Source organism: Rhipicephalus microplus, chromosome X (genome assembly GCF_043290135.1).
Source record: "Rhipicephalus microplus isolate Deutch F79 chromosome X, USDA_Rmic, whole genome shotgun sequence".
Lineage (NCBI taxonomy): Eukaryota > Metazoa > Arthropoda > Arachnida > Ixodida > Ixodidae > Rhipicephalus > Rhipicephalus microplus.
In genome coordinates this window covers 51,962,277-51,984,656 of record NC_134710.1, presented here as the reverse complement: position 1 = coordinate 51,984,656, position 22,380 = coordinate 51,962,277, and the positions used below count along the sequence as shown (strand labels likewise).

Below are 22,380 nucleotides of genomic sequence, written 5' to 3'. Positions count from 1 at the left end.
GCACGCGTGATATTCTTTTTTTTTCCGTGACATTTTTTTTTTCCCAGTGCCATCCCTCCCTGTTCCAGTGCTTTCGTGGGGACTAGAGAAGAGAGAATGCAATTGCAGCGTGCGACAAATTTTTGTCCGCTAGTACTGTACTGGACAGACTACCGAACAAAATAAATGTTTTAGCACCCGTGAATTCATCAGGCAATAAGCTCCTTTATTGAATTAATTCCAAGGCTACTTGAAAAAGTGTTTTATCGCCTCTCCATATGAACAGTGAGTGGCTGTAAACACTTGTTTTGAGGTAAATAAAGCACTATGTCTCATCATGAGTAAAAAGCTTGAAATGGGTCACTTTGAAGATTCACTTCGAAAACGTTTTTTCGAAGAAGGCATGCTTCCACTAGACTATATTTTTGTTCGATTATCTCCATTCTAGACAAATCTTTCAGTGACACTTTTCATTCTTAGATCTTCATTAATATTGACTAAACCAAGTGCTAAGGTATACCAGATAATGTCACTAACTCTTCTGTAATTCTTGGATCTTCAAGAAGCACATGTGCACAAAATGTGCACATTTTCATGCAATCATGATGTTTACAGATGTCCAGAATGAGGTTTGCATGAATAGACCTTTACCCCATTTAAACCGAGAAAGTCACTCGAGCCCTTGACCTTTTCCAATGGCAGCCTCCATGTACCGCATCTCAACAGTTGCTAAGGCACTTTTCTGGGAAAGAAACATTTCACAGATGTACGCTGATCAACCAAATCAGCCATCATGAAAAATTAGAAGTGCACATAGCTGATTTCAGTGAAAAAATCAGCTGCACCTAGAGGAAACCTTTTTCGGGAGAAGCCACTAGATGCAATGAACTTGAAGGTAGTTGGGCGACACTTGCCTCCATGGGCATTGGCAGGATTTTGTCATGGGAGGTGCAAACCTGTGATGCATCACGGCTGGGGGAAAATAGAGCACTGGTGTAGCTTGTGTGGGTGCAAGTGCTGGTGTGGCTTGATGGGGGCAATTGCCCTTTTAGCTCCTCCCCAACTGATGCCCATGCTTGCCCCTTGCAGAAGAATTCTGTACTACGGCAGTTCTACCAGCACAGCCCTATTCCAGTTACATTATGGCAACCTCTCCCGCTGCAGCAGGCAAGTTTACATAGGCCACACAAGACGTTAACTAATGAAGCATAGGAACAGTTGAAGTGCAGCATGTGGATTGCACTTAGTCACACACATTAGGTAGTTCAGAATTGTTTACCAATTTGACAATACTGCTTTTTTTAGGCAGAAGAATGAGTTGGCATGTGAAATAATGGAAGCACTAGTAATAAAAAATGCTGGCTAGGTGCACATTTGAGTGCAATCAGTGGCTTTGCTACAAAGAGTTTACCGTTTTGATGTTCGAACCGTGACTTTTCAGTCTCTCTAGCCTTGATGATGATGATGATGATATATGGTGTTTTTTGGCGCAAGGGCCATTTGATGGCCAAAGAGCGCCAGTTCATCTTACTAAAAACATGGACAATGATTGTGATTAGCGGCTGTATAAGGGCCATAAAATTCCTCGCGGTAAGGCGGGTAAAAACATACAAGTAATAAAATCATGACCATGTCGTGAAAGGTGTGTGTGGTGTGAATAGATAACAAAAGTTGGTGATAATAAAAAACGATGGTGTATATGTATGGCATTAGCACAAGTGCCTCACTGGTTCATACCCTTGCGTGCAAGGGCCATGAGGCAAGTGCTTTCCTGTGTAGCCACCGCAGCAAAAACCTCCCTGGAGAGGTCGAGCTACGGGATGCCCGGGTATATGATATGAAAATTACGAATTTCTTTTAAAAACGCTAACAATGACTTATGAATAAAAAGCGGTTCCCTACCAACGAACATTGCAAGGTGTAAAGGTATATGTTGTCGGTAGGGTAATGGAAACTGCTGTTTTCTTATAGTTTCTAAGTGTTTACACTGGATTAACACGTGAAGGACGGTCAATGGTTCACCGCATCTGTCACAGAATGGTGGGTCGCCACCAGACAAAAGATATGTGTGTGTCGTGTATATGTGTCCTATCCTGAGTCTCGTTAGTATAACCTCTGTATGACGCGATTTTGATACTGGCAGCCAATGACCAAGGTGTGGCTTGATAACGTGTAGTTTGTTTTGTGTGTGTGTATCCCACTTGCTCTGCCAGTAGTCCCTGAGTTTTCGTTTGAGAGACGGCTTAAGATCAAGGGCCGGGATTGATGTGGGTGTAATGGCGGTGCTTTCGTGGGCGAATGCAGCAAGCTGATCCGCCATCACGTTGCCTTGAATCTCACGGTGCCCTGGCACCCAGAACACTACAACACGTTGGTTGAGTGTGTAGAGTGTGCATAAAATAGAGTAAAGTGAGACGAGGACAGGGTTTTTTTTGTTTTTTAAGACTGCGCAGAGCCGTTACAACACTGAGGGAGTCTGTATAAATTACTGCTTTTTGTATTTGTAGTTGTTTGATGTGTTTAGCTGCCACAAGTATCGCGTAAGCTTCTGCTGTGAAGATACTTGTGCTTGGATGTAGAAGGCCAGCATCCGAAAAGGATGGGCCGACAGCAGCGTAGGACACAGAGGAGTTGGACTTAGAGGCATCTGTAAAAAACTCAGGACGTGTGTATTTGTGTTGAAGTTCCAGGAAGTATGTTCGGATATGGGCAATAGGCGCATGTTTTGTAACTTCTAGGAACGACACATCACAGTCTATAATCTGCCACTGCCACGGTGGCGGGTATGCTACAGGAGCCATTAAACTGTGTTCAAGTGACACTCCAGTTTCTTCAGCTAGACCCTTCAGGCGTACTGAGAAGGGCTGCCTCATTGAAGGCCTGTTTTGGAATAGAATGGAGCTCGACAGATCATTAATAGTAGAGTATGAGGGGTGCTTCTTGTCTGCTTTCACCTTCAGGAAGTATACAAAGGACATGTAAGTTCTCTGCAGATGAAGCGACCACTCATTTGACTCAACATAAAGGCTTTCTACGGGGCTGGTGCGAAAAGCACCCGTAGAAAGGCGGATGCCCAAATGGTGCACGGGGTCCAGCATCTTCAAAGCACTTTGAGTCGCAGACTGATAAACAACGGCCCCATAATCTAAGCGGGTGCGAATGAGGCTTCTATACAGGTTGATGAGACATTGCCTGTCACTACCCCACGTAGTACGTGACAACACTTTTATAACATTCATGGCTTTTAAGCATTTTGTTTTTAGATACTTGATGTGCGGTACGAAGGTCAACTTGTTGTCCAAGATTAAGCCTAGGAATTTATGCTCCGCATTGACAGACAGACGTTGACCATTCAGTTCAATGTCAGGTTTCGAATGCATGCCTCTCTTTCGAGAGAACAAGACACAGGTGCTTTTTTGTGGGTTAAGTCGCAATCCGTTTTCATCAGCCCATTTGGAGACCTTGTTCAAACCCAGCTGAACCTGCCGCTCACACATTGCCAAGTTGCATGACTTGAAGCCAAGCTGAACGTCGTCGACATATGTACAATAAAACATATTGCGGGGGATGGACAAGTGCAAGGAATTCATTTTGATAATAAAAAGTGTGCAACTAAGTACACCACCTTGTGGCACGCCTGTTTCCTGGACAAATGTTCGGGAGAGAACACTGCCCACACGGACACGGAATGTTCGGTTTGACAGGTAACTTTCAATTATGTGAAACATTCTTCCGCGCACACCAAGGTGGGACAGGTCTCTTAGAATTCCAAAACGCCATGTTGTATCATAAGCCTTTTCGATATCGAGGAACACAGAGAGAAAATATTGTTTATAGACGAAGGCGTCTCTGATCTGTGCCTCAATACGAACAAGGTGGTCTGTGGTGGATCTACTTTCTCGAAACCCGCACTGAAATGGGTCGAGCAAATTGTTTGTTTCTAAGTAGTGGAGTAAGCGGCAATTAATCATTTTTTCAAATAGCTTACAGAGGCAGCTTGTTAACGCTATAGGTCTGTAACTTGATACAGTAGAGGGATCCTTTCCCTGCTTCAAAATTGGAATTATAACAGCCTCCTTCCAGGAGGAGGGGATCACACCTGAAAACCATATGCGATTATAAAGAGAGAGGAGGGTTTCTTTAGTTTCGGAGGGTAGTTCCTTCAGCATCGCGTACATTACGTTGTCAGAACCTGGGGTAGATGTATTACAGCAGTTGAGTGCTGTTCGCAGTTCTGCTAAGCAGAATGGTGCATTATATGCCTCATTTCTTGGGGATTTTCTTTCTAACTTTTGTTTTTCTATTCGTGCCTTGTAATTCTGGAAGGATTCGGAGTAGTGTGAGGAGCTCGATATGTGTTCGAAATGTGTGCCAAGAAAGTTGGCTTGATCCTCCAAGCTTTCCCAGAGGCTATTTACTAGTGGAAGAGAATACGTTTGTTGGCCCTTAATTTTCTTTACCTTATTCCACACTTTTCCCTCATCTGTGTACGAGTTGATACTCGATATAAACTTTGTCCAGCTCTCTCGTCTAGCTTGTCGACGCGTTCTCCGTGCCTGCGATTTGACCCGCTTGAAATTTTCCAGGTTTTCTGCTGTAGGGGAATCGCGAAGCAACGCCCATGCTTTGTTCTGAGTGGTCCGTGCTTTCCTGCATGCGTCGTTCCACCATGGAACTCGCCGTTTAGAAGACATGCCACTCGTTTTGGCAATACATTCAGATGCGGCATCAAGTATAAAAGCTGTAAAATACGTGACAGCGTCATCTATGGTCAGGGCAGACAGCTCAGTCCATGTCATGTGTGTAAGAGTTCTATACCCTTCCCAATCAGCTGACTCAATCTTCCATCAAGGAACCTGCGGGGGTAGTTGATCTTTGTTCGGCGCACTCAGGATGATTGGGAAGTGATCACTCCCATAAGGGTTTTTAAGAACGTTCCATTTAAAAACAGGTAAAAAGGGACGGTGATGAAATGCTAAGATCTATGGAGGAGTATGTGTTGCTTGCAAGGCTAAAATACGTAGGCTCCTTCATATTTAAAAGACATAAACTAGAAGAGAAAAGGAGCTGCTCAATGAGACGTCCTCGCGCATCACAGTGAGCATCGCCCCACAGGACATTGTGTGCATTAAAATCGCCTAGAACCAGAAATGGCTCTGGGAGTTCATCTATTAGTGATTCCAGATCACGTCTGTGTAGCTGTTGATGTGGTGGTATGTACACAGAACATATGGTAATAAGTTTGTTAAAAAGTACAGTACGAATGGCCACTGCCTCCAGGGCCGTTTGGAGCTTCAAATGCTGGCATGCTATACTACGATTGACTATAATGGCTACACCGCCAGATGGTACAACAAGATCCTCCCGGTCTTTTCGGAAAATAATATATTGTCGTAGGAAGTCCTTGTGCTTAGGAGTTAAGTGCGTTTCTTGCACACATAGCACTTTCGCGTTAAACTTACACAGAAGTTCTTGGACGTCATCTAAATTTCTAAGTATTCCCCTTACGTTCCACTGTATGATTTTGTCCATAGTGGAAAAAAAAGGGAAAAAGTGCTGTGTGCAAAGAAGACGGGGATTAACTCATTTTACAGGGCCTTTGTCAGGCCCTGTAATCGGCGTTCTGTCCTTTTTGGGGCGGTCGAGCGAAGCTCGCCGCTCCTTCGGCGCTTCCTGCACCGTTTGGCTTGAACTGGTGTCCATAGCCTCTTGCGAGGCACTGGACACCCGCTCTAAAGAGCGATCTGTGCGTCGCTTAGACTTCGCCTCGATCGACGAAGTCTTTGTCCCCACCGAGCTGGGGGTTGATGGAGCCCCCTTGGCCTCGTGATTGCCCTGGCTGCTGCCAGAGCTTGTAGAGGTCACTGGTGTGGACAGGCTGAAAGTGGGCAGGGCAGCGCTGGCTGCTCCCGCCGCAGGGGCGTGTGGCATTGGCCTCGGCACGCTAGGCGAGGTCCGGGCAACTGCCAAGGGCCTTTGTGGTGCCGCCCCTCGTTGCACCACTTCGGCAAAAGGTGTTTTTAGTGCTAATGATAACGAGACTTGTTGTCTTGCTTCCCTGAATGTGATATTTTCCTTAACTTTTATAGTTATTATTTCTTTTTCTCTTTTCCAGGCTGGGCACGCTCTGGAGTATGCGGGGTGGCTACCTTCGCAGTTTGCACAGAGGATCTCGTCATGACTACATCAGCACTGTGGCCGGTTGTGCCACACTTAGCACACATCAGCTGTCCTCGGCAGCTCTGGGATGCATGACCAAATCGCTGGCATTTAAAACAACGCCTCGGGTTTGGAATGAAGGGTCGGACATGGAGTTTTACATGGCCAGTTTCGAGAGTCTCGGGTAAAGTGGTTGAGTTGAAGGTGAGTATCAAGTGCTTTGTTGCTATTTCATTGTTGTTACGTCTGATTTTGATGCGCTGGACTTGTATTACACCTTGATCCTTCCATCCATCAAAGAGCTCTTCTTCACTCAGTGTCATCAAATCTTCGTCCGATACCACGCCCTTCACTGTATTCATGGTACGGTGTGCGCTCATAGAGACAGGGATGTTACCAAAGGCCACGAGGTGCGAGAGTTTATTGTACTGTTCCTTGTCTTTTAATTCGAGAAGCAGATCTCCACTTGCCATTTTCGTGGCCTTATAACCGGTTCCAATGGTCTCTCTCAAGCACTTGGCTACAAGGAAGGGTGAGATTGCTCTAGCTTTTGTAGATGATTGTTCGCAGTGGAGGACATGGTATTTTGGAAAAGTTTCTTTGTTTTTGGGCCAAAGTAGGAATGTTGCATCGGTGCGTACCCTTTTCGAAGCACGATCAGTTAAAGAGGGGGTCGGGGATCCCATGAGGAAATGTGTATTTTTCGGTAACGGCGCCTACCACCCACCACGGAGTCCAACGAGGGGACGTGGCAGAGCATGTGGGCATGTCTGCGCAACGCCAGCAGTACGCAGTTACTATAACCCAATATGGTTTACCCTAGTTTGGATAGCCACACAAGGTTAACCCTTGCCGCCAGGAAAAATTGGAAGTAAAATGAAGTGAGGAGAAGACAGGAAAGATGTAAAGTGAGAACATAAGACGAAGATATAGGGAGAGAGAGATAGGAAAAGGCGACTGCCGATTTCCCCTGGGTGGGTCAGCCCAGAGGTGCCATCTACGTGAAGCCGGGGCCAAAGGGGTGTGTTGCCTCTGCCGGGGGGCCTTAAAGGTCCAATCACCCAGCGTCGGCTCAACCCCCAGGATCCCCTTTTCCCCGGACACGGCAAAGCCACGCACGGCTAGGCGTGGGAGGGAGTAGAACTCCCCCGTTAGCTCGGGTCCGTGGTGTCGCTCTCTCTAGCCTTGCGGTTTAAAAAAAAAAAAAAAATGTCAATCGCTCAGTTGTGGAGCACGCTGTGTGGTTGGTTAGGCTGGCCCTCGCGTTTCGATTTCTTTTATTATATTCTTAGTTTTAAGTAGGAGAGTGCCACATGTTGTCTATTTACCTTCGTTGCTTCATGCAACCACTATATTACATAGCTATGTCGAACCTAATAGACCACTTCCAAGGCATATTAGCCAGTGAAGCTGCAACATTAGTAAATGTGCAGAGCCTGGTTATTGCAGAGAGTCTGCAAGTTCTTGGTGCAGTGCAGTCTTTATGTGCGAGCCATATGGACAACACATTTTTACCTAGAAACCTTCAGAATCATTCTTTCAAGCAAACTAATGGTAGTGAGCATTAGGAAATATCGGTACAAAGTGGAACATTTCATAACGAAGAGCTGGCAATGCTTCCACTTTTAATAAAAGAAGTAGACTATTATTGTTTATGAAGAATGCGTACAGAAATACAGCAGATTAGTGTTCCTTTAGAAATGTACTGTTTTTTTGTAGGGCTATAAAAATGCAATGAAAGAAAAACAACAAAAAAGAAACTGAGAATGTTAACTCAGTTTTGCTCCTTAAAATGAACGAAATGAGTAGAGTGCTCACTGTACTTTTAAAATTTTAATTTCTCACTTTTAAATTTAGACTCACTTTTAAAATTTTAACGTGTATCACATGTATAGGACAGTTGCAAATATTAGTATAATACACATTTGAGGCACAGCAAAATGGATATGTAATTCTATGCCCAGTGAACATATTTTGCATATTTGAAAATTTACTCTTTGTAATTCATACTCTGCCACTCCCGTCTAACGCCTGCTGAACATGAGGGTATAAGAAAGGAATGCACAAAGATACCTGTGAAAGTAAGATCTGACATACCTCAAACCTTCTTCCCCTGTTCTCTTCTTTCATGGTATCATGTGAATCTGAAAAACGAGTGAAATGAAAATTTGGGCAGTTATGCACTGATGGTGCAAATACTGAGACATAAAATGCCCTTGCACACATTTCCCAGCAGGCCTCTGACGCTGAGCTGTACGAAAATTTTGTCTGATTATTTCTCTCTTACTGTTTATTCTATTTCTCTTTCCTTCTCTTTCCCCCCTCTCTCTCTGTAGTCAATCTCTGACCCATCTGAGTTACTGCATCCCACGTCAGAAAAATCAGCGTACGTGTTCAGGAAGTGAAGCAGAAGAAGAGGACAAGGAGGATGCGTGCAGGCCGAGTTTTAACATTCATAATGATAGTTCTTGCTTGCAACTACTGTAGTTTCTCCAAGCATAAAGAACAACAATGTTAAAATGAAGAAATATTTAACAAAGCCATGTCAGGCAAAATGACCTTCTGGCTTTGAAAGCCAATTCAGTTATGAAGCAAACACGGTAGCTCAAGCATACTACAGGCAATGTTATGAGTGGGCAGTCATCTCTGACATACACCATAAAGAATGCTTGCCAGCACCTTCTATCAAGTTTGGAGATAATTAACTCATACTGCTGCTGTTTTCTTCAGAAAAAATTTGTGTCTTTTTGTACAGCCACTGCAGTGATGCGACTGACCAAAGACATTTTGGTACAGCCCCTGGAGCAACTAAAATATCACTTTGGAGCAGCATGACAACAGTTTGGAGCAATTACTTGCTGGATATTTTCAAACGCAAATATTTATAAGCCAGAGCTGTTGCAGCACATATCAAACGAAATCCATTCATGCAAGCAAGCATGCACGTTCATTTGAGTAACATGAAATTGTGTCACTGCTCTTCGCTTTTCTGCAGACATCCCTTGTCAGCTCAAGTCACCTAATACTTCCCAGCAATTCACTTGATATTTGTAAATGATTCTGGCTTTCCCTGATGCTTCAGTTACAGTACTGACAGAAGCTGTCCACATTTTCCATGCATTCTATTTACTTTCCAAAAGAAAAAGTCTGTTACACTTGTGATTTTTGTACAACCTATGCCTTCATTGTGAAAAGTGTGTGCTGTTGTGCCTCAAGTACAAAAATGTTAGGGCCCGGGTTTACAGGTGGTTAATGACAGGGTTTAGTAAATGGTCCCTCTTTGCCGTTATTTAATGTGCACTTGACAAAATTTACGGTGATGCGGAAGAGGGCTATGTATCTACACTTGACAAGATGTCCGACATGCACAACCTTCGAGGTTGAGAAGTCCAGCCAAGATATACTGGAATATTGGGACACCATGCTTTCTCAGGAAAGTGACATTCACAGTATAGCAAGTGGTATTGTTGATAAAGTCTGCCCATTGTATGGCTTTAAAACATAGGGCCCCTGCATGAAATATTCCAGAAGTAAACTTGAACAAGTAGCATAACAACCTAAAAAAAAAATTGAATAAACAGTCAGTTCTACATATAAATACTGAATGACTGCAATTAAAGACACGGACAACTGCTCAGAACATGAACTGAGATAACTCCACAGGTGAAAGGAGTGTCCATCACATTGACTCAAACGAACCTCATTTTTTTTTTCGTCAGAGGTGTATTTGTATTTTTATTCCTACATTAAAAATCACAAAAATGACCTGTGCTTTGGCGGCAAAAATGTGGTATTTTTTTTGTTGGTATTGAAAAGTTGTTGGTTTATTTATATTAAAAGATTACTTCATATTAAATATTACCTCATATTAAATTATATTAATTCATAAAAATGTATTATGAACACCAAAAGTTTGAGGGACATAAAATGTTCAATAAATTTAAATCCCCTCCTTATCTGGTAATGTAACTTCGAAAATGTGCCATATTGCACTTATCATTCCGACCTATACAGTCACTAGCCTCATTAAAAGCATTAAACACTGACATAGCAGACACTCGCATATGTTGGGAATCCAACGTCCCGCAAACTTTTGCTGTTGATAGTATAATGATCCCAAGCTTGTCAGTGCAACTTTTCAGTGTGCTCATGGAACCGTGCATGCAGTTTCCAGGTACTCAGATTTTGGAGCAACACAGTTTTTAGGAGCTTACTCGGCAAGCTTTTTATGCTTGCGCTTTGTCCGGCGTCGCCGGTGTGTACCCCACTGTTGCCAGTGTACATTATTCTGGTCGCCACTCAAGGTCACTGCTAAGGTCGCCTCTCCGATATTCCAACAATGCTCACTAAATGATGCACTCCCACCCAGGAAGGCGCTTTTCGAGAGCCCGCACACTTGCCTTCTCGTGACTATGTCCACATCGTTCTCATCGCTTCGCAGGCAACAGCACGTGACAAGTTCTCACTACGAGTGTTACGTACAGGTACCGATACCTTCCCAAGCTCCCTCACCTGCCTGCTCTCAACCCCATTGAAGAACGCCCAATAGCTCCAAATCCGCTACTTATGAGCATTAGGCATTTGACTCACAGCAGCTGTCAGTATGGCATGGCTGTCAGTATGGCAGCTGTCAGTATGGCAAAGCTCAGGGGAAAGCACCTAGAACAAAAGTTCCTTGTACCATGTGAAAGATGACATTGCAGTGCTCATTCCAAAGATGGCCTCACCATTGTGCACAGAATGTATTCTGTAGATCAAGCCTGCCAAACCATATTAAATCTTGCGCATCTCTTGGAAAGTCAAAGAAAACAGTGAACAGATTGAAAAAGAAACTTGCTCATCAAAGAGAACTGTTGAAAAAATTGTAGGCTGACAGAGATAAAATGAAGAAATGCCTTTTAGCTAGAGATAATTTGTAATAAAGCACTTCCTTTCATTTCAGGTGCGTCAAGCTGACAGCCCAGTATTCAGGCCTAATCTACAAAAGATGGGCAGCCATAGGGCGAACTGCTCACATGTGGGTAATCGACACTTCTAATAACGACTTCAGAGTTCAAGCTGTAATATTTAGGGCTTGATTAGAGTCACTTTCATGCATACCAATGCGTCTGTGTCTGCATTTATTAGTGAATGACTGCCTGGGGCCTAGTGCCAAAGCAGCGCGAGGAGAACTAGGCTGAAGACATCATTTCGGGGCCATGCCACACTTTTTTCTTATTTAACGGCCATGATAATGTTATCTCACAGTATGGTCTAGTAGTAATAGAGAACTAACACAGCAAGTTCCGCAGTAAAGGCCGAAAGGGTTAAACAACTAACCTATGAATATGAAGTGCTTAGCATCTTGTCTCTCACCAAAAGAACACTAAAACAGCATCTTAGCACATGCTTGATGCAAACAATGATATTTCTTCCAAGTTGTAACAGGATGTAGCATGTTTCACTTTCTGGCACATTTTGTCACAATTAGTGCAGCTGTCACAATACAGGAACTGTTCTAGGACCCCAGAAATACATGACACCACTTTAATTAGCCCCCTGAAAACACACACATGCACGTGGTAACACAAGAGTAAATATGGAGGTTTAAGATGCACAATAATGTCTGTGGATTTCCATAATCACAATATGATGAGGCAAACCTAGAGGAGGGCTCAGAAAATTTAGACCATCTCACATTCTTTAACAGGCACTGATATCATACAGTGCATGGGCCTCCAGCATTTCGCCACCATCAAATTGTGACCATTGCGGTTAGGATCGAAGCAGCAACATTTAGGTGAGCACTTGAGCACTGTAGATTAAAGATCACTATAGATTCAAGGCCATAAAAAAGATTCCTTGAGTGCCTTACAAGGACTACCAATGCAACTTACAATACTGACTCTTGTAAACTGGACTGGATGTGACTGATTGATGGTAACCAGAATCATGGAAGTTGGAGCTTGCAATTGAAGACAATGACAGTCTCCGAGATGTATATGGGTCCCTCACATGAACCACTGCACAAGCAAAGAATCACTAAAGTTGCTGAGCAACAAGGCAAATAAACACTCATTACTTTATGGAGTAGAATAGAATCTCACCTTGGCCAAAATTCTTGATTTCCTAAAAAAGGAATGAAAATGAATACTTTCATGAGAATGGTATTGATGATATCGCATTGCTATATCACAAGAAATTTCACATGCTCAAATAATGCATGCATAATGAATGATCACATTACCTATCAATTTCATTTATAATGGAAATTTTTAAGTGCCACTTGGGGAGTGGCCTGCCATAAGGCATATGTGGCTTGCTTTGAACATTCAAGAGAATATTACAGTATTCAAAATCGCTTCTACATGAATTTAAATTATTCAAAATATTGAAGTATTGACAATACGAAAATAGGCATACAGGGTCTTATGAAAGTATTGTGCATTTTATAGGAATAGATTTACTGATGGGACCTGTACAAATTGTTGAAGACACCCTCCTCCATCATTAGACTTGCAGAAATGAGTTTGCCTCGCCTGGATGGTTCCCTGGAATGTTCCTAACAGGAATGTTTCTGAGGAAAGTTTCAGTTTGTTTTTTGATGTTTTTCACATCTCCCAATGCTTTTCTCCCAGCTTTTCTCTTCAGTAGGCGAAAAAAAGAAAGTCAAGTCAGGACTCTAAGGGGAATGGGGGACCTTGTGGGATGTTGATCTTGGTCAGGAAGTTGGTAATAATGAAGGACGTGTGGCTGAGGGGAATGTCCTGGTGGACTTTAAATGTGTCCTTGATGGCAGACCTAACACATACCATACAGTGTTTCAATCTCTTGAGCACCTCAAGTAAAAGGCAACAATAACAGCTTCTCCCTGCGGTACAAACACACAATCGACACACAATCCTGGATACACAATCGACAGTCAAAACGCAAAACTTCGGGCACACGAACTACATTTTCATTGTTTCTGGTCATTTTTTAGAATCCAGAACGGGGTTCTTTAGCGACCTCCTCCCCGTCCACCTCGGAACGCCTTGTGCTACTTCTCGGACTGAGACCTTAAAATGCAGTAATTCTTGAAGACCTTTTGAAGAATCTAAAATGTTTCTGTGGCATTCATTTCAAGTTTCAAGCATAACTTGACAGTGTATCGCTGTTGAAGCGAACGCTTCATAGGGCTGTGTTACGAAGTTCAGTGTTTCACATGAAGGCACTGACGGCTCCGAAGGAAGTGCAGACCCGCCCACCACATTCTCTGTTTAATGGCGCTGCCATGAATAGTTGAGTCCGAATAAAATCATGCAATTCTTTTCATAATGGACCCTGTATTTTCACCCACATGCAACAACCTAAAAAGTGGTTTCGCTACAGCATGTAGCTGCTATGTAGTGAAACCACCTCTAAAAACATATTCGCACTGCCGTGAAGCCACACTTTAAAAATGAAATGTTCCTGGATTCCATTTCTTTCTTCCTTTTTTAAATTTACAAAGCATGTTTAGAGGGCATATACGCACTAAGTATAACAAACTTTAAATCTTTAAATTATTTAAGGCCACTAACTCAGGCCCTATTAGTATTATTAATATCTTGGGTTGAACATTCCAAAACCACCATATGTTGAGAGACGCCGTAGCGCATGTCTCCGGAAATTTTGACTATCTGGTGTTCTTTAATGTGCACCTAAATCTAAGTACATTGGCCTCAAGCATTCTCACCTCCACTGAAAATGCAGCCACTGTGACCGTAGGTCAGCAGTCGAACACAGTAACCTGTAGACCACCATGAAAGGTACCCTATTGGTATTCAAATCCTGTGAGTCGAATATGCTCGCACTTCTTCCAAACCAGAAAAGTGACACTGACACATGCATAGCTCCAATTTTAAAAATACTGTACAAGTTAGTTGGGTCATGGCCAAGCTGCTCATTTTTATTTATAATGTGTGGTGTACAATATTTGTGCTATTTGATTAGAAACTATTCGACGAAATCTTTACTGTATTTACTTGCGTAATGAACCCCCCCCCCCCCTTTTTTTTTTTCAGGAAAGTTGACACCAATCTGGGGGAAGGCTCCATTACATGGAGGAAAACAGTTACGGGAGTTATAACAGCGAAAATTTTGCGCGACGTCTTTGCTTTTGGCCAGTGAAATGCGCGACAAATATTTGGGGTTGCCCGAAGCTCCTTTTGTTTCCTCCAATAACAAAGAGCACGGATGGACGCCAAAGTGTCTTCCAGCCGCTGGGTTTCCATGCTCCAGCGCATGCTGTTAGTAACCAGCCGCGTAGCTAGCATACCGGTCAAATGCGTCCTGCGCAGCAGTTGTCCTAATCAAGTTCACAACGTCAAACCCGGCAAAAAAAACGCAGCGTTCGATGGCAGCGCACAAGCGTTGCCATCGACGTGTGTTGTAGACGTGTGTGCACGATGTGCCGTCGGTGCGTTGGGTGCGGCTGCGCTTTGTATGGCCTCGGAGATGGATGGCGCGCGACGTGCGTTTCGTTTTTTTCTTTGTTTTTATGCTGCTGTGCTTATTTGGCACTATTAGCAAAGAGGTTTTCCTCCTGCATTCGACAGATGACGCTTTGCCGCAAAAGGCGCGGCTTTCAAATTTTGATTTGACGTCCGCGCTCACGCTGCTCGCAACTGTTTAGCATGGTTGCGAAACTATGTTTCAACTTTTATTGCATTGTTATTTTGTGATATCATGGCTTTATTTAATGTTGCTTCAATGATAAACAGCAACGGCTATCACACCGATATAAAATGAACAGATAATACATCAAAAACATTTTTCTTTTTTTAAGAACAGAGGTGGGGGGTTCATTATGCGAGCAGCTTCATTACGCGAGTAAATATGGTATTCAATTCGAACCTCAAACCTACTATTCACACATCGCTAATGAAGTTTGTGGGGGTGCTGTCACCCCCCCCCCCCTGTAAAGTTGTCTGTGCCACGTGGTGCACGTGTCTCGCCCCAAGGCTTTATTTCGGTGGTGACCACCGCCAGGCGATAGATGGCGATTAGTTCGCTTTGAGTACCACTGTTGGTAGAGTAGTAGCGCCGGCGGTGGCCCCTGGCAGAAGGCAGGCCTTGGTGGTGGGCGAGAGTTGAGCGAGCCTCTTCTGCGCGTGGCGGCTGCCGCGAACGGTTGTCTGTGGCGTGGGTCCCCGGTGCTCAGCACCGCTGGCTTCGCGCCGGGGTCCCACATGGAAAGCCAGGCGTTGGCGACGCCGCCTTGGGTATGTGTTAGTGTGTTGGGTGTGTTTATCATGTTATTGTGTGTTTAGTGTGTCCCTGCATTATGTTGTTTGTATGGTAGCGTGTTAATTGAAATTGGTGTATCATTCGGTGGACGATATCGTCGTCTAAATTAGTTAATAAATGTATGTATGTCGTGTGCTTTGTACCGACCGCGTCTACTGTGTCCGTTCACTCCAAGAGCGTGGCGTGGCGATGCGCTCGTTCGCCTAGCCGAGACCCCACAAGTTAAGAGGATATTGAGAAGCAATGATGTAAGTAGGCAAGTTAACTTTCCTGCAACAGAGCACGTTTTTCGTAGTAAGCACAAAAATTGAAAATCCACACAAAGACAAAGCTTACACTGTTAGCCCACGAAGAGAGCAGCTGTATGAAGGGTGCCCATTGAAATTCGGAAATGTATTGAAGCATGATTCATTTTACAGTTCAAAGGATGCTGGACTAAGGACACCTCTCCAAAGCTACATTTTGGAGATAAACATACTTATTCTTTTTATATCACTACATATGCAAGTACATGTCTAAAATAGACCTGATGCCAAGTTTGGGGAACAGAAAGCAGGTGGCCCCCTGTAGACAAGCTTGGCAGGAGGGCAGAGTCATGTCATGTCTGCCATATTTTAGAAGACACTATTGACTGTATTCACAAATACATCCTACGTTCCTCGTTTGCCTTTCATCATACTCGATGCTGCAGATTTAAGTTATGTCCCAGACATGCTCCCCCCCCCCCCCTTTCTTTATTCCCCTACCATCTGTTCTTACTGCACAGCGATTTTTTCGTCCTCTGCATTTACCGTAATTACTCGAATCTAACGCGCACCTTTTTCCCGGTTAAGCAAGTTCATAAATCGCATGCGCGTTAGAATCGAGTACGAACAAAAAAATTACGGTCAATCTATTGCCATCGGCAAATCCAAAATGGCCGCCCCTTATGTGCGTCGGCATTTCCTTCCTCCATGTGCGTCGGCATGGCGCGTCGGCCATTTCTGCCTATGTGTTTCCCATGTGCGGCACTTCGTACGTGTGCTGAGGAGTTCGTCATATAGTAGTGCATTAGCATCGACGGCGTGGAAGGGTCGACTCCAAAAACTCGAGTGCACCACGATGCCGCTTTTAAAAGAAAAGTCATCGCGTGTGCAGAAACGGACGGAAATCGGGCTGCATCGCGGTCGTTCAAAGTTTCCGAAACGTGCGTGCGGGACCGGCGGAAACAAAAGCAGAAGATTGCCAACAGCAAAGCTTCACGCAAAGGCTTCAGTGGACCACAGCAGGGTCGGTTTCCGCAAATTAAAGAGCTGCTCGGCGAGTATGTGCTTGAGCAGCGAGCGGCACAGCGGCCCGTGACGACAGAACTGCTCCAAGTGCGGGCTATGCAATTAGTCTTAGAAAAAAGTCTAATGCGGAGCCAGTTTAAAGCGAGCAGGTGCTGACTAACTAACTTTATGAAGAGGAAAGACTTTTCCCTCCGAAAGAGAACATGCATATGCGAAAAGTTTTGCGGAGGAGTACGATGAAAAGCTTCACAGTTTTCAGAGGTTCGTCCTAAACTTGCGGCGCAACAACGGCTACCTGCTTGGGCAAATCGGGAATGCCGATGAGACGCCTCTTTACTTTGACATGCCTGGCACCACAACCGTCGAGAAGAAGGGGGTGAAGCAAGTTAGCGTGCTGACATCGGTCCACGGTAAAACTACAGTGACGGCAATGCTCTGTTACACGTCAGATGGGCACCAGCTTCGCCCGTACCTCATATTTAAATGGAAGATGCTCCCGAAAGTAGTCGTTTTTTTGAGTGGTGTGATCGTGCGGGCCAGCGAGAAAAATGGGTGCACGTTGCAATCGATGTCTTACGTGTTTTTTTTTTTTCGCTGTGGAAATCGGGTGCGCGTTACAATCGAGGGCGCGGTAGGATAGAGAAAATACAGTAATGGGGAAGCAAAGTTGCTTGTGTGCTGCAGACTATTTCTGTGATGCAAACCTATACAGCATTTTTATGAGCAGTTAAAGAAGCTCTTCAGAAAGGATGAATACATTTACAGTTAAACCTGGATATAACGAAATTGATAAATTCCTTAAAAAATTCGTTTGATAAATTCCTGGAAAAATTCGTTATTAAGAGGTTTTCGTTATATGCAGGTTCGGTACAAAAATTCAGAAAATAAACACGCAAATTAAACAGAAGGAGGACTGATGGCAGAGATAACCCCAAACACCCATTTTACAGTAAAAAAACTGCATTATTACTGCGATAGCGATTATATGGACACTCTCAGCAGGTTCTTGCTGTCACCGCCATGTTCCGCAACTAGTCCAAATTGACAAATATGCCCCCACATATTGTAACTTTCACAAGTGGGTAAAAGCGCGCGAGCGCTGCTGAAGCAGAGATCGCATGCGTCGGCCCATCCCTATCGCCTAGAAAGTGCATAACATCTCCCGCATGTTAGAACTACCATCGAATGCTCAACCAGAAAGTAAACCACCCGTTTTAAACGAGCATGAAACAACGTGGAGAGGGGGAGAAGGGGAATAGCTCGAGTAGCAATAATGCTGGCGCGCTTGCTATCTTGTCGAGTATCAGTGTGGTTTAAACGCGATGGGAATGTGTGAAAAAAGCAGACGCAATCGTTGTGGTGAAAGTCGAAGGTGTGCGATTCTCCCCATCGAAGGATAAGCATGCACACACAAGCATCTAACCCCCCTCTCCCCCCTCCGCATTCACGGGGCAAAGTACGTGTGGGAGATAAGCGCCCGTTGGCACATCGTGAGGAGCTGAGCACCGAGCGCGGGCGTTTTTTTTTTTTTTTCGAGTTTCCACACACACACACACACATATTATATATATATATATATATATATATATATATATATATATATATATATATATAGGTACGTATACATATACGGTGAATGAAGGCGGCGGCGGCAAAAACCCAGCCGAAACTGACCATATACATAATTGCTGTTGCAATATAAAAAAAAAAAGCAAAGCTGAATCATCGGGGGACACACCATGCACACGCAGTGAAACTATGCACGCGCCCACGGCGTCGAAAACAAAAAGCGAACGACACGGACACAGAAACCACAAAAACTATTCAGCAAAGCGCCCTCTATATGCAACACGGCCCCACATATGTGACGCTAATTAAAAGCGTGGCGCTGCCAACGCACAAAAGTAGTTTTTTTTCTTTTTATTTTGGATCGGGAGGGGGGGGGGGCACACCCACGCATGCGATCGCAGCGGCGAGAAAGGGGGCAAAGCTGGCTCCTAAGGTGCAGCCCGCCTGCCCACCTCACGCGGATGCGGCCCGTGTGCTCGCCGCCACCGCTTCGGCAGGGCAGGGACGAAAGATGCATGCTCGTACCAAAATGCTGAAATGCGAAGCGAAATTCCAAGATTGTCCCTGAGGAAAATTCGTTATATCAAGGTTGTCTCCCGCAGTTACTTTGCTACATAGAGGTCACAAATACATGTGCTTTTATGGAGCGACGGCGGCAAATAGAAAAACTTCGTTATATCCAGGAATTCGTTATATGGAGGTTTTTTATAAGCAGGTTTAACTGTATAGGCTTTCATATGACTTAATCTGTTATTGCAACACACTATTAGAGCAATACTTTGCTGAAATGATTGTCTCCACATAGTATACAAACTGTGTTTGGCTAATTAGGCAAAAAATTAGTGAGAATGCCTTTAAAGCCAAGTACCACCACTAGGATTTAGAATCTGTACAGATAGAATGGAAGATTTGCTGATTTCTGCACTGACAAGCACCTTGTTAGTGTGACCAGTGAATTGTAAGGATGCTAGTCAACCAATGCTAAGTCTAACCTTTGAGCGAACTTTAAAAAATAATATCATTGGTGCAAAAAAGAAATGCAAACAGTCTTGTGACCACTGCAAGATGATAAACAAAAATATAGAAATGCCCAAAATTTTGAATCTATAACATATCTTGGTCAAACTGCTTTTAAACACAGTACAACACAGTACAAGGTGTGCAATCTTGCTGACACAAACGAGTGTAGTGCACATGTGTGTTTTATCTAGCATGAGTAAACTTGCCTAGCAGCCCTGGCACTTTTATACACAATTGTGCAATGCACTGACATAGCTTAAGCCTACACATGTAGCTAGAGAGCCAGCATTGCCCACACTGTACAAAGAGTGGGCCACAAGCAAGAGTATACAGTGGAACCCTGATTACACGACTTCAAGGGACGACGCGAAATCGTCGTATAATCCGGGTGCCGTACCATCGAAAAACTAACATTATAGGCAGTGACATTCAGCCTTCCCCAAGAAAATGGGTACAGACGGCATGAATTAGCCCCCGGCATGAACTTGTCCTTCTGGAAAGAAGGTAAATTCAATTTTTCTTGCCAGTGGCAGCTAACGACAGCATTACATAGTTGGAAGAAGTGCGAGCGAATCTTCATTTAAAAAAATTAATACAAGGCGTAGCTTCCTACCAAAAGACCAAGTCCGAAAATAGCGTGCGCGTGAAAACTAAACTGACACCATGTTGGCAACAGCCTACCGTCAGAAGAGTCAGACATAGTGTCATCCCTATCACATAATGGCAACTGAGCACGAGTTTATATACATAATGCCTTCATGTGCGACTGAGTTCTGCGTATTGTAATTTGTTGGCTTGTGAAGTGTAACTAATGATGCCCCGCCGTTATTGTGAACGCTGACATTAAGTGAAAGAAATTTCGCACGATAAAAACAGCTCCATCGCACTCTTATCTGTGCGCAAGCCTTTGACTGCGAGTGTGACTAAAACAGATTAGCTGTATGTCGACCAGGAAAAGTTCGCACGGTCAGAACCTAAAAATATCAGCTTTTCAGCCGGCTGAAGCTACTCTGTGTAGATAGAGCTCAGCTACGTAACGACCCCAGATACGTACGCACGCGATCAAGGTTTATGTAGAAGCGCATGAACTTCTAGGACAATAAATTTTTACCATCTAAGAATACGTCTCACTCACTATTCTAATCGTTAACCTGGGGAACCCAAGTTCATATTTTGCACATGTGAATACTTGGTCGACGTTTGATTCGAGTAAAGGCGGTTATGTCTTTCGGACGGAATCTGAAAGTCATCGTAAGATGTGGGGTCGGCGTAAAAGTGTGCCGTATAATTAAGGTTTTTAATAAATTGTTTCTGGATGAGTTTTGTCAAGACCAAACTGATTCGTCAGGAAATGCAAGTCGTCACCGAACCTGGAGACATATAATCAAAGTTTAACTGTAATTTCATGCGATTACACGCACTCGGAAACAAAGTATGATGAGCTGCACTAGATTACACAGGCTGGGAGAGCAAATACCTGGTATGTTTTCTCACCTTTTCAATCTTCTCTTTGGTGTAAACAAACCTTGCTGTTTTGCTCAGCTCTTCATCATATTTACGTTCGACTACAAAATGCTGAAATAAAAACTTTTTCAATTAGTGACTTAGATATGCTAAGATACAGTAACCACTTCACAAAAGAAGCTTATACTTACTACAATCCATAATATGCAATATTAATCAATGAAAGCAGACTACCAAGACTCAATATACTACGCAAACAACAGGAAATATTATTGGAAAGCATGCTGAACTAACTGCACAATGATAACTCCCAGAGAATCACAAGTTTATCTTTCATGCAAAAGATAAAAAGAACAAAAATAATAAACGAGTGGTGTGGACCTGCTTCAAAAACAAAAAGACATGAAGAATGCATTAATGCTGGTAGAAAATATCCTGCAAGTGGACCAATGGAGGAAACATACTAAAAAAGCACCAGTTTTCACCAGATATACATGGATACATGCCAAGCACAAACCTTAATGTCATCTCGCAGTTCAGCCAAGCTCTGCTCAGAGAGTGAGGGTGCAGTATCACTACGTTCCTTCAGCTCAGCAGCCAACTTCTGCCGCTGCTCCAATACAAAACCTGTAGAGGAAAAAGAGCCATCACTGCTTTAACGAAAATGTAAATGAAACAAAAGGCAGGAAGAGGAAGATGGAAGCTGCGATCAGAAATTCGTAAATATAGGTTGTGTGCTGCAGCCGACATTTCGACGAGTGTACCTGTCCTTTTTCAAGGTTGCAACTTATTAGTTGCAATCAGTTGCGGTCAGCTGCAGCCTCGAAAAAGACAAGTCTACTTGTCAAAACATCAGCTGCAGCACACAGCCTGTTTACACCTACATTAAAGCCCCATTATTTAGAACTTTGTTATTTTGAAACCCCGCTTATTTCGAAAGATTTCTGCAGTCCTGTATTATTAAATATAAGTGTTAGTGATTAATTTGAAGCGGCGGTCAGCACCGGTACGGTTAATTCAAAAACTTTGGGTGCTACTAATCTGCGATATTTTCCAATAGTGAGCTATTCTGTTTAAGGCAAGATTATGTGCAATGACCAAATTAAGAAAACAAATACTTGCGATGTTAGTTTGACAAGAAGGTATCATAAAAAAAAGCGAGTAGTTTACCACCATGATGAAAAAAAAGCAAGCTGATATCAAGAATTTTTTGCTTGTCAGAGAAAAGAAAAGCCTTCAAAGTACTCACGAGCATCATTTTTCACTTTTTCCAATTCCTCCTCTACTAGAACCTGACGGTCATTCAAGCTGCAAAGAAGTTTAAACAATGTACATACATATGTACATAGCTTTTTTTAAAACTAAGTGAACTATGAAGTAAATCAGTAAATCACAATAATCTGGAATCAGAGCCGATTGCACTGCAACAAAAATGGATGTTCTAAACCTCTTAGAAAAAAAGTTATGGTATGTTGAACTATTGCCAGTGAAATTTCAGCTTGAAATTGACTCACTCACAAAGGTTCAGAGCACCTTAACTTTTGTTCAAATGGACTTGGAACATCCATTCTTGTTGCACTACAATCAGCTCAAATTCCAGGTTATTGTGACATGCCGTTTTATTCTGTACCTCTTCAAGCTTAGAAAAATCTCGCTCCCCAAAAGGCAC

At 43.4% G+C, this 22,380-nt stretch overlaps 1 protein-coding gene and 1 long non-coding RNA gene across 5 annotated transcripts in view; one reads left to right on the top strand and one right to left on the bottom strand.

Annotated features, from left to right (window-relative positions):
* LOC142775239 (uncharacterized) overlaps positions 1 to 15,515 on the top strand; it is a 28,244-nt gene extending 12,729 nt beyond the window's left edge. The window contains exons 2-3 of one of the 2 annotated variants that reach the window (XR_012886712.1): positions 6,095 to 11,155; positions 14,163 to 15,515. This is a non-coding gene — a long non-coding RNA (uncharacterized LOC142775239). Of the gene's footprint in view, positions 1 to 6,094; positions 11,238 to 14,162 lie in introns of those variants that run through there. The other variant, XR_012886711.1, reaches the window with a different exon arrangement.
* LOC119176034 (spermatogenesis-associated serine-rich protein 2) overlaps positions 1 to 22,380 on the bottom strand; it is a 48,124-nt gene that overhangs the window by 6,234 nt on the left and 19,510 nt on the right. For 2 of the 3 annotated variants that reach the window (XM_075876591.1, XM_037427144.2), the window contains 6 exons: positions 21,961 to 22,019; positions 21,229 to 21,338; positions 20,742 to 20,822; positions 12,225 to 12,246; positions 12,015 to 12,140; positions 8,236 to 8,282 (listed from right to left, as the gene is read on the bottom strand). In XM_075876591.1, the coding sequence (XP_075732706.1) occupies positions 8,236 to 8,282; positions 12,015 to 12,140; positions 12,225 to 12,246; positions 20,742 to 20,822; positions 21,229 to 21,338; positions 21,961 to 22,019 (445 nt within the window). The remainder of the gene's footprint in view (positions 1 to 8,235; positions 8,283 to 12,014; positions 12,141 to 12,224; positions 12,247 to 20,741; positions 20,823 to 21,228; positions 21,339 to 21,960; positions 22,020 to 22,380) is intronic. The other variant, XM_075876592.1, reaches the window with a different exon arrangement.